The sequence below is a fragment of the Dictyostelium purpureum genome, assembly GCF_000190715.1.
Source record: "Dictyostelium purpureum unplaced genomic scaffold DICPUscaffold_349, whole genome shotgun sequence".
Taxonomy (NCBI): domain Eukaryota; phylum Evosea; class Eumycetozoa; order Dictyosteliales; family Dictyosteliaceae; genus Dictyostelium; species Dictyostelium purpureum.
In genome coordinates this window covers 1-14,871 of record NW_003519685.1, presented here as the reverse complement: position 1 = coordinate 14,871, position 14,871 = coordinate 1, and the positions used below count along the sequence as shown (strand labels likewise).

The window sequence follows — 14,871 nt, the reverse complement described above, 5'->3', positions numbered from 1 at the left end:
TTTACATTCAAAAATCATAATACCAATCATTATAATAATTTAACACACAAGAAAAATGTCAAAATATACAAACTTGAAGGATGAAGATGTGGGTGATAATAAAATTAAACCAATTAAAGAAAAAAAAGATAACAATAATGAAGAAATAAACAAAAATAATAGTGATGACGAAAATAGTATTAACAATGACGAAGAGAATAATGATAATAATAACGAAGAGAATAATAATGAAAATAGTAATAGTAATAATAATAATAATAATAATAATAGCAACAATAACAATAATAATAATGATGATGATGATCATATTAAATTATTATTAAAACCAATTGTTAGAAAACCACCCAAAGCACAAAAAAAGAAAACAATTAAAGATCACATATCAAAATATTTAAAGAGTATTATTTATGGTGGTATGGATGGTTTGGTTAGTATTTTTGTATCAATTGCAGTATCATTTTCAAGTTCTGATTCAAAGATTTCAGTATTATTAATCATTGTATTATCGAAATTGGTTGCTGGTGCAATTTCAATGGGTGTTGGTGATTATTTGGGTACACAAGCTGATATAGATTTCGCAAAAGGTGAACGTAGAAGAGAAGCTTGGGAAGTTGAATATTATTTAGATGGTGAAAAGAAAGAAATGATTGAAATCTACACAAATAAAGGAATACCAGAGGATGTTGCTAAAGAGGTAGTAGAAATTCTCTCATTGAATCCAAAAGGTTTTGTTGATGTTATGATGGTTGAGGAATTGGGTATTATGCCAGATTCTGAATCCCAATCTGCTTGGAAAAATGGTTTAGTAAATTTCATTTCATTTGTTTTCTTTGGTACTCTCCCATTACTACCTTATTTAATTTTCTTAATCATCTCTTATGCTGCCAAAATACCTTCAAATGATCATCTATATTTATTTTTAATTGTTATTGGTATCACCTGTTTTACTTTATTTTTAATTGGTATATTTAAAGTAAGTAACAAAATAAAAATAAAAATAAAAAAAATATAACCCAAATCAAATGTACTAATTTTCTTTAACAATACTAGGCCAAATCAACTGAAACCGCATGGTATAAAAGTGGATTTTTAACTGTTATATTTGGTGTCATTGGTGCCGCTGCTGGTTTGGGTACTGTAGAATTAATAAAGTACATTTTCCCAGATGTAGAATTAAATTAAATTACAATCCAAAATATTGCTCAACTATAATAAAAAATATATAAAAATAATTAATAATGAAATTAATAAATATTTAATATTATAATAACAATTATTTTTGTTTTTTTTATTTTTTGTTTTTTTGTATCTCGTGCAATATACAAATAATATCAGTATTTTTTATTTATTTTGTTTTTTTTTAATTTAAAGGTTTTTTTTTTTAAAAAATCTAATAAATAATATAATTTATATTATTAGTGTAAGATAGTATTTTATTTAATAAAATTTTAAGAAGTAAGAGGGAGTGATTGTAGTGGTTTATAAATTTTTAAGTAAGGTTTGGGAGTTGATCAATGTATTTTCTGGTTTGTAAAAGTGGATAGTTTTGATCTAATTGTATGGATGTGTTTAGAGTGTTTTTTAAATAAGTATATTTATATTAATTTTAATCTGTGACCTTTTTTTTTAAAAGTGAAGATCTTCACTGTGAAGTAACGATTTTTTTAATTTTCCATTAAAAAAAAATTTTTAATTTTTTTTCTTTTCTTTTTTTTCTATATATCAATTTTATATCAACATTTTTTTTTTAAAAAAAATATTTTTAAAAAAAAAATTAAAATTTTTTTATTTTTCTTTTTCTTTTTCTCTATATCATTTTTTTTAAAGGAATAATTTTAAAAAAAATGTCAAATTCAAAATCTTTAAAAAAACTACAAAATTCAAATAAAGAAGATCCCTCCATTGGTTCGAAATATCAAAATGATCATGACGGTAATGCTTTAACAATTATTTTCGATCAAATAATTGATAATCCAAATTTATCAAAATTAAGAATTACCCATAATCTAGCAGTGCTGTCCAAAGAAAAAAGTCAATATTTATCCGAAATTATAGAAATTTCGAAAATTTTCGGCCTAATAAAACAGAGGAGTTTAAATGGTTTAAATAATTCAATCCCAAGAATTTTCCAACTTTATCCCAGTTTTAAAATCCGACACCCAGTTTTATTTTTAAACTTTGTAAGACTCATGTTTATTGTGTTTTTTAATAAAACCTATCAAAAAAATCTTTTAAGAACCTATTCAGACATTAATGTATTCCTTTATAAGACCCAATATCGATTCAACCTTGATACTATAATAAGTAATAAGTTTTTCAATAAAGTCAACTTAACTCCTCAAATAAATGATTTCCAAGCTCCAATTTTTAAAATAAATTCTTCAAACATTATGGGACCTATTCAAAAAATTATAGAAAGAATTACATCTATTTACTCTGATGATTTATTAGGAGAGAGTATAAATGATGAAGAAAATGAAGAAGACTATAGCCCAAAGAATTTACAGGATGATGAAAAAATATTTTTAGATTTAGTTAAAAAGGATCCAAAAAATTTTTATCAAATAGTCTCAAATGATAAAGTAAGTAAAATTTTGGTAGAAACTTATATTAAACTCTTAATTGTGCCAAATTTACTCGACTGTCGATTTATCAAATATTTAGAATTAAAAGCAAATACCTTGAAGGAAAATAGCCAAAGCTTACATAGAAAGGAATATAGCTTCAATATTTTAAAAACCTTTTTAAAAAAACAATTGTCAAATAAAAAATTAAGTAAATATGGCTCTTATGTTATTGGTTTATCAAGTCCCGATAGTGATATCGACGTTGCCCTCCTCAATGGCGCTGATATCTACGATAAGGTATTACAAAAATTAAAAAGCAATCCAAGCTATGAGATTTTAGAAATAAGACCAGATGCCAAAATACCAATTATTAGATTTAGTGATAAAATCAATCTTGTTAAATTTGACCTTAGCTTTAAAATTGGAAATTCACACCCAAGTTCAGAATTCTTTATATCAATATTAAAAGGAAAAGAAAATTTAAAATCATTGATTTTATTGGTTAAACATTACACAGAAAAGGCAAATATTAAAGATGCCTCTCAGGGTTATTTTTCATCCCATGCACTAACTATTATGGCAATTTATTTTTACAAAACTTTGGTTAAATCCAATCTCAACATTTACGATTTATTGCATTCATTTTTTTTATTCTATATTAAATTTGATTACAATAAAATAATTTCGATCAACAAAAAGGAAATAGAATCATTTAGAAGCTTTGGCACAAAAATAAAAATTAAAGATGTAATTGACAAAAATAGAAATGTCGCTAGTGGTATTAAACTCTCAAATTTTAAAAAAATAATGGTAGAGTTTTCAAGAATTGAATATCAATTAAGAAACTATGAAGAATTCATCAAATATCATTCATAAATAAAATAATAAAAAATAAATATAAATTAAAAATAAATATAATTAAAAATAAAAAAAATATAATAATAATAAATAAATCTAAAACTAAAAAAAAAATAAAAATAAACAAGTTGACAATAAAATATTATTTTTTTATAATATTAAAATATTAAAGTTTTATTTTTTGAAGTAATAGTTTTAATGTTATATATTTTTAATTGAATTTAACAAAAATCAAAATTATTACCATTCCAACATACCAAAATAAAAAGCTGCAAAGATTTTTCCAACAATTAATGAGATTTTAAGGCATTTCATAGTATTAAAACGATTGCCTAGTTTACATTATAATTGAAAATACCTCCTATATCAATAAAATAAACTTTTTTATTTCTTTATTCTATTTTTTCTTTACTATATTATTATTTTACATTTTATATAACAAAATAAAATAAAATAAATAAAAAAAAAATTCATAGGGTAATTATGAGAATAGTAGATTATTAACAAAACACCAAAGATATTTTAAAATTTGTTTGTACAATGACAAAAACCGTCGTTAGATAAAAAAACCACACGTTTTATTTTTTTATAAAATTAAAATAAAAATAAAAATAGAGTATAAAAAAATAAAAAATAGATATTTAAAAGTTGTTTAAAGAATTTTCTAAATTCTTTATTTTAATTTTTTTTTTTTTTTTTGTTTTTTTATTTTTTTTTTTTTTTATTTTTTTTTTTTTAATTTTGTTTTTTTAGGTTTTAACCTTTTTTTTTCTTTTTTTCTTTTTTTTTTATTTTATTTTTTATTTTTTTTTTTGGATTAATATAAATATATCATTTATTTTTCAAAATTTTAGGCTTTTACCCAAATGGTATATAAATATTATATTTAAAATTTAATTTAAATTTAAATTAAAAAAAAAAAAAAATGAAATTAAAATTTAAATCAACATCGATAATAGTGATACTATTCATTTTAGTTTTATTTATAAATATATCATTACAAATTAATAATAATAATAATAACAATAATAATAATAATAATAATAATAAAATCAAGTTTACATTAAATGGTAGCGATCAAAATACTACAGCATCAACTTCTGGTACAGCATCGGCTACAACAACAACTACTAATGGTGTAACTACTAATGGTGTAACTACAACAGCATCAACAGCGGGTGGTTCAGGCTCAACATCAACACCACCACCAACAACCACATCAGCATCAACATCAACAGCATCAACATCAACAGCATCAACAACAACAAGCGGATCACATAGCAATGAATCATCTGAAAGTCAAGAAACTTCAGGATCATACTCAGGATCATCAGGTTCATCAGATTCATCAGGTTCATCAAGTTCATCCAGCGCTCATACTCCACCAAAAGGTAGTTCAAAAGCCTCAGTAAAAGTCCCATTTGTAAGTTTACTAATAAATTTATTTATAGATTAATTAAATAATTTAAATTAATTAAAATAATTTTAATTAATTTCTTTTTGATTTAATTAGGGCGGATATAGTTGTAACAAAACTAAAACAGATTGCACTGGCGATTTTTTCTACCCAAAGGAATATGCATGTAGTCAAGATTATAATCATAAAACATTAGGTAACTGGACCTTACAATACTTTGAAAACACTATACCAGTCGATATGATTCCATTTGTTACTGGTGTACAATTTATTATTTATGGGGTAGTTGGATGTTTACCATTGTTTCATTCAACTCATGTAACATTTTCAATTCAAAATGTAGAGGCAGCAGTTTATTCAACCAACTTTTCAGATCAATGTGATTGCAATGCATGTTTTAATACTCATACTGTACCATACAATTCATTTAGTATGTTGGGATATAATTCTACAGGTCCAAATACACTATCAGTCTCTGTAACCGAAAGTAGACTTTGCATTTCCGAGTTGGAAATTATTTTCTATTATATTCCACCTACACCAACCCCATCCCCAACACCAACACCAACTCCCACACCAACACCAACCCCTGCACCAACTAATCACACAGGACTTTCACCAGAAGAAAAGAAAATCATTATTATTACTCTACCAAGTGTTGCAGGTGTTCTTTTTGTAGCATTGATTATTTATTTAATATCTAGAAAATGTTTAAATAAAAAGAAAGCAGGTTATGTTAGAATTAAAGATGGTAAAGATATTGACATTCATCAAATTAAAGTAGGTAAACGTATCGGTAAAGGTAATTTTGGTGAAGTTTATTTGGGTATATGGAGAGGTTCAAAAGTTGCTGTCAAAAAATTACCAGCCCATAATATCAACGAAAATGTATTGAAAGAGTTCCACAGAGAAATCGAATTAATGAAGTATGTGTTTATAAAATTTTATTTAAAATATTTTAACAAAAAATATTAATGTTTTATTTTTTTATTATTTATTATAGGAATTTAAGACACCCAAATGTTATTCAGTTTTTAGGATCATGCACTATACCACCCGATATTTGTATTTGTACTGAATATATGCCAAGAGGATCACTTTATTCAGTATTACATGACCCTTCAATTAGATTGCCATGGGAATTAGTCAAAAGAATGATGACAGATGCAGCTAAAGGTATTATTTATTTACATGGTTCAAATCCAGTAATTTTACATCGTGACTTAAAATCTCACAATTTATTAGTGGAGGAAAATTGGAAAGTCAAAGTAGCAGATTTTGGTCTTAGCGCAATCGAACAAAAAGCACAAACCATGACAAGTTGTGGTACACCAAATTGGACAAGTCCAGAAATTTTAAGAGGTCAAAGATACACTGACAAAGCTGATGTTTACAGTTTTGGTATTATTTTATGGGAATGTGCAACTCGACAAGATCCATATGCAGGTATTCCACCATTCCAAGTTATTTTTGCAGTTGGTCGTGAAGGTTTAAGACCACCTATTCCAAGAGTAGGCCCTCCAAAATATATTCAACTTATTATAGATTGTATCAGCGAAAATCCAAATCACAGACCTTCAATGGAACAAGTTTTAGAAAGATTAGAAGAAATTGATACAGACCCTTCAAGCTATCGTGATATTGAAATTACACCTCAATCTTTTCAAGATTTTATAGGTATTAACAATAATAATAATAATAATAATAATAATAATTATAAAAAAGCTTCAATCAGAAGTTTAGAATAATAGACATATGTAATATGGAAACAAAAAGAAAAAAAAAAGTTTGTGATAATGGTTTTTTTTTTTTTTTTGAAGAGTTCCTGTTTTAAAATATAGTTTTTTTTAATAAAAAAAATTGTAAAATAAAAAAATATTTGTTTGGATATATTAAGAATTTTAATATATCTAAATAATTTATAATATTATAAAGATTTTTTTTTTTTTCATTATTTTAGTTTAATAGTTAAAATCACAATTAACCCCTTTTATTTTATTTTATTTTTTTATTTTATTATTTTTAATTTTTTTTTCTCATTTTTTTATTTTTTAAATTTAATTTTTTATTTTTTTTTTTAATTAAATTATTGTTATAATAAATGAATAATAGTAGTTTGAACGAATTAAAAAAAGAAATAAATAATATTAGTAATAGTAATAGCGATAATATAAATAATAATAATAATAATGATTTGTTTTTAATAATATTTAGGAATATTTATTTAAAAAACTTATTATTTTTTCATTTAAGTTTATATAATAAATATTGGAATGTTACAATATGCAATAGAGAAGATTTAATTGACCATAAATATAGACCATATATTATTAATTTAATATATGATACATATGAGGAGTTAGATATAGGGATAATACCACATTCAGTTAGCACTTTAGTTCTTGGAGAAAGTTTTAATGGATCATTAGATAGAATTGGTATTCTACCAAACTCAATTAAAAAATTGGTTGTGAGAGAAAATTTTGACAAATTAATAGGAATTAATGTATTACCGGATTCAATAGAGAAACTAGTTATAGGGGATTTCTTTAATCAATCTTTAGAGCCTGGGGTTTTACCGTCAAAACTACGCTCTCTTAAATTTGGAGAAGGCTTCAACCAACCCATTGGATATAATGTCATACCTAGTTCTGTAAGAAAGCTTTGTTTAGGTTTATTTTTCGATCAAAAAATAGAAAAGGGGACTCTTCCGGATCTTTTAGAGCAACTAAAGCTTGGGTATAGCTTTGATGAAGAAATAGAGCCTGGAGCATTACCAGATAAAGCACTTACTTCCTTAAGTTTTGGTGTATGTTTTAATCAAATATTATCAATTGGAAGCATTCCATCAACTGTACAGAATTTAACACTTTCTCTTGACTTCAATCTACCAATATCCCCAGGAGTATTGCCGCCACTTACAACATTCAAATTTAATGATCGATTCAATCAACCACTAAATGGTTGCTTGCCTGCCACATTGACTGTTTTATCGTTTGGAGAAGACTTTGACAAAATTTTAGGTCCTTTGGATATTCCCTCATCAGTAACAGAACTAACTCTAGGGAAATCGTTTAATCAAAAGTTGGTAAAAAGATCACTTCCAAACTCTCTTAGAAAGCTCAGATTTGGCATGAAATTTAATCAAGCGCTAGTACCTTTCGAATCATTACCAGACTCACTAACAAGTCTGCACTTTGGTGATCAATTTAATCAAACATTGGATGGGTGTTTACCAAAGAAACTTGAAGAGTTAACACTGGGGAAATTCTTTAATACAGAAATTACAAATTCATCGCTTCCAAGTACACTAAAGGTATTCAATATAGGTTGTGGATTTAATAAACCATTTAAAAAAAATATTCTTCCAGATTCAATAACAAATCTTTCATTTGGTTCAGTTTATAACCATCCAATATTGGATAACGTTTTACCGCTTCAATTAAAATCGCTAAGGTTTGGTCCTCAATTTAACCAACCATTAATAGGTATCCCAAGTTTGGTTGAAAATATAGATTTTTCTGGTGAATTCAACCAACCTCTAGATTTATTACCACCATCAGTTACCATTTTAACTTTACCTGTTGGTTATACACATTCAAAATCAATACCTTTAACCATAAAAGAAATAAAATATAATTAAAATTAAATAAAATTTTTTTATTTTTTTTATGAATTTTTCTCAAATTTTTTTTTTTTCAAATTCTCCTAAAATATTTATAATAATAAAAAAAAAATATTTTTTCAATAAAAATAAATTTAAAAAAGTTAACAAATGAAAAAAAGATAATACCGAATGAAAATGAATAATAAAAATAATAGTATTTATTTAGAAAAACCAAAATATTTATATACAATATTAATGAGAGGAGATAATGGAGCAGGTAAAACACAAGTTCTAAATAGATATGTTGATGGGGATTTCGGAGATACTTCTGGTTATGTAGATTTTAAAGTAAAAAATTTAATAATAAATGAAGAGTATATTAAATTGCGAATTTGGGACCTTTCAATTGGTTGCGAAAGTTTTAGACGATCTCAAGCATACTTTAGAAATATACATGGTATAGTGTTTATTTACGATATCATAAATATAGAATCATTTACTTCAATTAAACAACATTGGTATGAACACTATAAAAAATTTAGACTCGATAACAAAGATGTACCAAGCTCAAAGTCCTCTCTTAATCCAGGATATGGTCTTAAAAACAACATTCCACAAATATTGGTAATTGGTACAAAATCAGATTTAAGAAATAAAGATAATTATAAGAAATGTGTAGATACAGATCAAGCTAGAGAATTTGCAAATTCAATAAATGCTTTGTTTTATGAAACATCATCAAAAGATAATATTAATGTAAATTCCTCTTTTTTAGATTTAACAACTCAATTAATAAATTGCACTGAAACAATCGAAGTTAGTAATAATAACGATCAAAAAACTCAACAAAAAAAACCATTCTCCATTTGCAGCATTAATTGATGGTGCCATTAAAATATCATTTATATTTTATTATTATTATTAAATTAATTAAAAATTAAAGGAAAAACTAATTGTTCCAAAACAATAAATAAAAATATTATTATCTATATTATTACATGTATTGTTAATTGAGTTTTCTTGAAGAATATTAAAGTTTTCTTCATCTGGATCATTATAACCACGAGAAAAGGATTTAATTGTAAAATCTAGACAAAAAACATTACTTTTGTCTTTTGTAATTATTGCAATATTTTTGGCAGCAATAATATTACGATGACCACAGCCGTGTAACTCAGAAGCCTTGTATTCCAAAATTTTGTAGTTTCCATTGGACTTTACTATTTTTAATTTATGATCAAATTCTTTAACTATGGATTCGGGGAAATTTGGGAATATTTCAAAGTTGTGGTTCATGGGTGATCACGTGCTAAAAACAAAATCTACATAATATATTAGGTAAAAATTTATTTGTTAAAGCTTTGTGAGTATTTTGAGACTATTTGGAAATGAGCTGGGTGGAAATACTTGGTTTAAATTTAGAACCGAATGTAAGTGTTGTGAGATTATTTGGTAATGTGCCCGGTGTAACTACTTGGTTAAAACAAAAACCGAATGTAAGTGTTGTGAGACTATTTGGTAGCGTGCCAGGTAGAACAATTTGGTTAAAACGATAACCGAATGTGAGTGTTGTAAGACTATTTGGTAATATGCCTGATAGAAGTACTTGGTCAAAACCATGACCGAATGTGAGTGTAGTGAGACTATTTGGTAATGTGTTGGGTGGAACTACTTGGTTAAATCCATCACCGAATGTGAGTGTTGTGAGACTATTTGGAAATGTACCGGGTGTAACTACTTGGTTAAAATTAAAACCGAATGTAAGTGTTGTGAGACTATTTGGTAGCGTGCCAGGTAGAAAAATTTGGTTAAAACGATAACCGAATGTAAGTGTTGTAAGACTATTTGGTAATGTGCCTGGTAGAAGTACTTGGTTAAAACCATGACCGAATGTGAGTGTTTTAAGACTATTTGGTAATGTGCCGGGTGGAACTTCATGGTCAAAACCATTACCGAATGTGAGTGTTGTGAGACTATTTGGCAATGTGCCGGGTGGAATAACTTGGTTAAAACTACGAGCGAATGTGAGTGTTGTGAGACTATTTGGTAATGTGCCGGGTAGAACTACTTGGTTAAAATCAAAACCGAATTTGAGTTTTGTTAGACTATTTGGTAATGAGCCGGGTGGAATTACTTGGTTAAAACAAAAACCGAATGTGAGTGTTGTAAGACTATTTGGTAATAAGCCGGGTATATATACTTGGTTAAAACTATAACCGAATATGAGATTTGTAAGACTATTGGGAAATGTGCCAGGTAGAACTACTTGGTTAAAACTACGACCGAATGTGAGTGTTGTAAGACTATTTGGTAATGTGTCGGGTAGAACTACTTGGTTAAAATCATAACCAAATGAGAGTATTTTAAGACTATTAGGTAATGTGTCGGGTAGAACTACTTGGTTAAAAAAATAACCGAGTGTGAGTGTTGTAAGACTATTAGGTAATGTGCCAGGTAGAACTACTTGGTTAAAACTATCACTGAAAGCGAGTGTTGTAAGACTATTTGGTAATGTGTCGGGTAGAATTACTTGATTAAAATTATAACCGAATACGAGTGTTGTAAGACTATTTGGTAATATGCCGGGTAGAACTACTTGGTTAAAATTATCACCGAATGTGAGTGATGTAAGACTATTTGGTAAAGTTATTGGTAACATATTATAAGAGTGCAAATATAAATTTGTCAAAAATGGTGGAAATTCATTTTTATCTGGTAGTGTATCGCCATTCCACTTAAGTGTTGTTATATATGATTTATCTTTAAATTGGTTATAAAGTGATATATCAAGATTTACAACATTATTTGAAATAAACTTTAAAATATGTTCATGAATTTCATTTCTTAAAAATATATTATTCCAAACTATATATAATAATCTATAATAAATAGTTAAATATTAATTGGTGTTTTCTCTTTTAAATTAATCTATTATTTATTGTATTGTATGGTACTTACCTATCACTAATATTACCACTGTTTTTTAACTCTTCATTTATGCGAAAGTTAATTAGAGATGATAGTAGCTCATCCATTTTTACCCTTAAAAGCTCAAAAAAAAAATTAAAAAAAAATATAAATCTTTTTTTTATTTAATTAGAAAATAATAAAAAAAAAAACTATTTTGAGAAAATTTTATTAAAAAAAAACTGTAAAAACTGTTTTATTTTAATTTTTTAATGTTTTTTTTTATAAAAAATTTTAGTATAAAAAAAAACTATTTTATTTAGAAATATTATTTTCCCTGTATAAATCATTGATAATCACAACGATCGAATATTTCTCTGTGATATTTGAGATTTGATGTCCCATAATAAATACCACCATAGATTATATAATTAAAATTTAAATGAGGTTTGTGGTAATTTATATTACAATTTATATGCAAACGAACACCATGGCTCTCACATAAATTATATATACCAGCATCACTCTAAAAAACTTTATTTTGAAGGGTTGAACATAAAACAATTTTTTCTTGATACTCCATTTAGTTGCTGAACATTAATATTTTTAATATTTTAATCTTGACTGTTTGTAAATTCGTTATTACCAAAACGTAAAAGAAAATCTCTAAATTTGAATTCTTTCTTAGTTGATTTAATTTGTTCATTATTCAATAGTGATTATTGTCATGGTCGATATTCCATGTTCGGTATTATAATTTTGTTCAAAAATTTGTTTCATTTTGATATCTGGTCCATTGATATGTTGATCATTAAAATTTACTTGATTATCATATTTTGATTAATTCCTTACAAGAAGAAATAATAATTAGTTTTTATAAGTGCAATAGATAGTTATTATTTTTTTTTTTTTATAATTGTATAGAATATGAATACATACCATTAGGAATTGGTAATCAAATAAGGAAGTATAAAGATATAAATAAATCAATTGTAGCAATAATAAATATGAATATTGGGATAGAGAAAAAGATTTTGATGAATGTTTTTTTGTTTTAGAATCAGATTCAGAAGAAACCAAAAATAAAAAGATGAAGAAACTGAAGAAGATGAAGTTGAGGTTGAAGATGAAAACGAAATTTGTTTTTTTGTTTAAATTTTATTAATTTTTTTTTTGTATTTCAATTAATGTCAACATAAGTGGGTATTAAATGATTTCAAAAAAAAAATATTATTTTTTTATATTTTTTTCAGATTTTTTTTTGATTTTTTTAATTTTTGGAAAAAAAACTTTTTTTTTTTTTTTTTTTTTGATACTAAATTTTTTCACCATCAATTACAATACATATAAATTTTATTTCTTTTTTTTATCAGTTAACTCAATCAAAAAAGTAATTTTATAAATAATATATATATGTATATAAATTTAAATTTTTAAAATACTAATTATTATCTATTTTTTATATCTAGTGTTCGTTCCAATTAAAAAAGGTTCAGCTAGACTTGGTGCTCAAACTACATTTAATCCAACAAGCAGACCACACCAATTTTTCTGTTAAAAATAAAATAACAAAATAAAAGTTTTTAATTATTTTTATTTTCAAAATTATTATTATTTATTTTTATTATTAGTATCCATAACAACAATATAAATTATTTCTATTTTTTATTTTTTCTTTTTTTTTTTTTTTTTTTTTTTAATCTTAAAGAGTCGGATGAGACAACCAAAAAAAATATCAAAAATTTTTTTTTCTTTGAAATTCAAATAGTGGAGGTTAAAAAAGATATTTATATAAAGAAATATGGGATATTTTTAAAAGAATCTTCCATAATATCTAGTTTTATAAAATTTTATTTTTTTTTATAATTATTATTTTTTTTATTTTTTATCTTGCAAAGCATTTTATATATTTTTAAAATTTTATATAAAATTATTCAGTTTATCATATTCACTTTATTTATATTTTTTTATTCTCTTTATTAACAATGTTCGGATCAGGTAAATTTTAAATTATTAAATAACAAAATATTTTTAGTATTTATATTGATTTTTATTTTTTAGGTTTAAAAGCTCAAGGTGGTTCCAAATTTTTAACTCCACCAAGATACATCAATAATAGTACTCCAAGTAAAAGCTCTAATACAATTGGTGGCTTTTCTACCTCCAGAAAATTCTAAAATTATTTTAATTTAAAATTTAAATAATAAAGAATCAACTCTTTTACAAAAATGTATATTAGATTTCCAAAAAAATTATTTTAATAATAATTTTTAGTTTTTTTTTATTATTATCAATTGTTCTATTATGGAAACCATTTTTTATAAATAAAATTAAAAAATTTATAAATATTTTATTTTACAAATGTTAATTAAATATTAATTTAGTGTTAGTGTGATTCATGTGTATTAATAAAAATAGTATATATCATTTATATTTTACCCCCAAATTTTTTTATATTTTTTAAATTCAGAGTTGTTGTGTTTAAATTAAATTAATTTTTTTTTTTTTTTGTATATCAATTAGTAATTCAAAATGAATAATTTAAAATTTTATCATTTTTAGATTATAAAATGGCCAATAAAATTAAAATTAAAATTAATTGTTGTAATTCTTCCACGAGTCTAATACAGTTTTTAAAATAAAATAAAATAAATTAAATAATTTTTCTATATTAAAAAAAACCTATAAATATCAAAAAAAAAAATCTAATTATTCATTCAAATCAAAAGAATTAAACAATAAAAACAAATTAAAATGTCAATCTTAAGTAAGTGTGTTTTTTAGATATTTAAAAAAAAAATTTATAGTTTTTATTAAAAAATAAATCAATATTTTTATTTTTACATCATAGAATCAATCACCCTCTTTCTCCGTTTCATCAAAATCAATGAAAACAGTTGATAATGTTTCTTCTCAATCTCAACAACAATTAAACAACAAGTCACAAGGCCAATTACTCACCACTGTTATTGATCTTTCCCCACTTACTATCCTTCGTATTGATCTATAAGTTTGTAACTTATGTATTATTCATAAGAATTTTTTTATTTTGTTTTTAAAATAAAATAAATTAATTCTTTATTTATAGTAATATTACTATTATAAAATAAACTAATAATAATAGTTTTTAAAATTATTATTATCATCATTGAAACAAAATTATAAAATAATTTTTTATTTTTATATTTTTATATTTTTATATTTTTATATTTTTATATTTTTATATTTTTATTTTCTAAAATACTAATTATAAAAACAGATGATTATTTGTATTAAAAATATAATAAAACATTTATTTTATTTTATTTTAATTATATATTTTATTTTAATTTAATTATAAATTGTGTAGTGTATATTATATAGTATTATTTTATAATTATAAAAGTTTTGTCAACACATGCTACGCAACGATCTCAAGAGCTGTGAACTAATTCAGATCTAACACCTTTTCTATTGAAGGGACAGAATGAACTGAGATCTGCTCTAAATTCGACTCCATCCCTACCAATATCATG

General features: G+C 24.3%; 6 protein-coding genes across 6 annotated transcripts; 5 read left to right on the top strand and 1 right to left on the bottom strand.

Annotated features, from left to right (window-relative positions):
* Window positions 1-127: 127 nt before the first annotated feature.
* On the top strand, window positions 128-1,271 carry DICPUDRAFT_50495 (uncharacterized protein). The gene is made up of 2 exons (XM_003292479.1): window positions 128-973; window positions 1,051-1,271. Exons 1-2 carry the CDS (start codon window positions 416-418, stop codon window positions 1,180-1,182), a joined length of 690 nt encoding a protein of 229 aa, XP_003292527.1. The 5' UTR covers window positions 128-415; the 3' UTR covers window positions 1,183-1,271.
* Window positions 1,272-1,844: 573 nt separating this feature from the next.
* DICPUDRAFT_157248 (uncharacterized protein) lies at window positions 1,845-3,443 on the top strand (the record flags this gene model as incomplete). The annotated part of the gene is made up of 1 exon (XM_003292478.1): window positions 1,845-3,443. The coding sequence occupies one exon, from the start codon at window positions 1,845-1,847 to the stop codon at window positions 3,441-3,443; it is 1,599 nt and encodes a 532-aa protein (XP_003292526.1).
* A 907-nt stretch (window positions 3,444-4,350) lies between these two features.
* On the top strand, window positions 4,351-6,590 carry DICPUDRAFT_157247 (uncharacterized protein; the record flags this gene model as incomplete). The annotated part of the gene is made up of 3 exons (XM_003292477.1): window positions 4,351-4,848; window positions 4,939-5,768; window positions 5,846-6,590. 3 exons carry the CDS (start codon window positions 4,351-4,353, stop codon window positions 6,588-6,590), a joined length of 2,073 nt encoding a protein of 690 aa, XP_003292525.1.
* Window positions 6,591-7,018: 428 nt separating this feature from the next.
* On the top strand, window positions 7,019-8,479 carry DICPUDRAFT_6027 (uncharacterized protein; the record flags this gene model as incomplete). Its single annotated transcript, XM_003292476.1, has 1 exon — window positions 7,019-8,479. A coding segment is annotated over one exon (1,461 nt), but the record flags the coding sequence as incomplete, so codon positions are not given.
* A 165-nt stretch (window positions 8,480-8,644) lies between these two features.
* DICPUDRAFT_83134 (uncharacterized protein) lies at window positions 8,645-9,331 on the top strand (the record flags this gene model as incomplete). The annotated part of the gene is made up of 1 exon (XM_003292475.1): window positions 8,645-9,331. One exon carries the CDS (start codon window positions 8,645-8,647, stop codon window positions 9,329-9,331), a length of 687 nt encoding a protein of 228 aa, XP_003292523.1.
* A 496-nt stretch (window positions 9,332-9,827) lies between these two features.
* On the bottom strand, window positions 9,828-11,267 carry DICPUDRAFT_40704 (uncharacterized protein; the record flags this gene model as incomplete). Its single annotated transcript, XM_003292471.1, has 1 exon — window positions 9,828-11,267. A coding segment is annotated over one exon (1,440 nt), but the record flags the coding sequence as incomplete, so codon positions are not given.
* Between the last annotated feature and the right edge of the window lie 3,604 nt (window positions 11,268-14,871).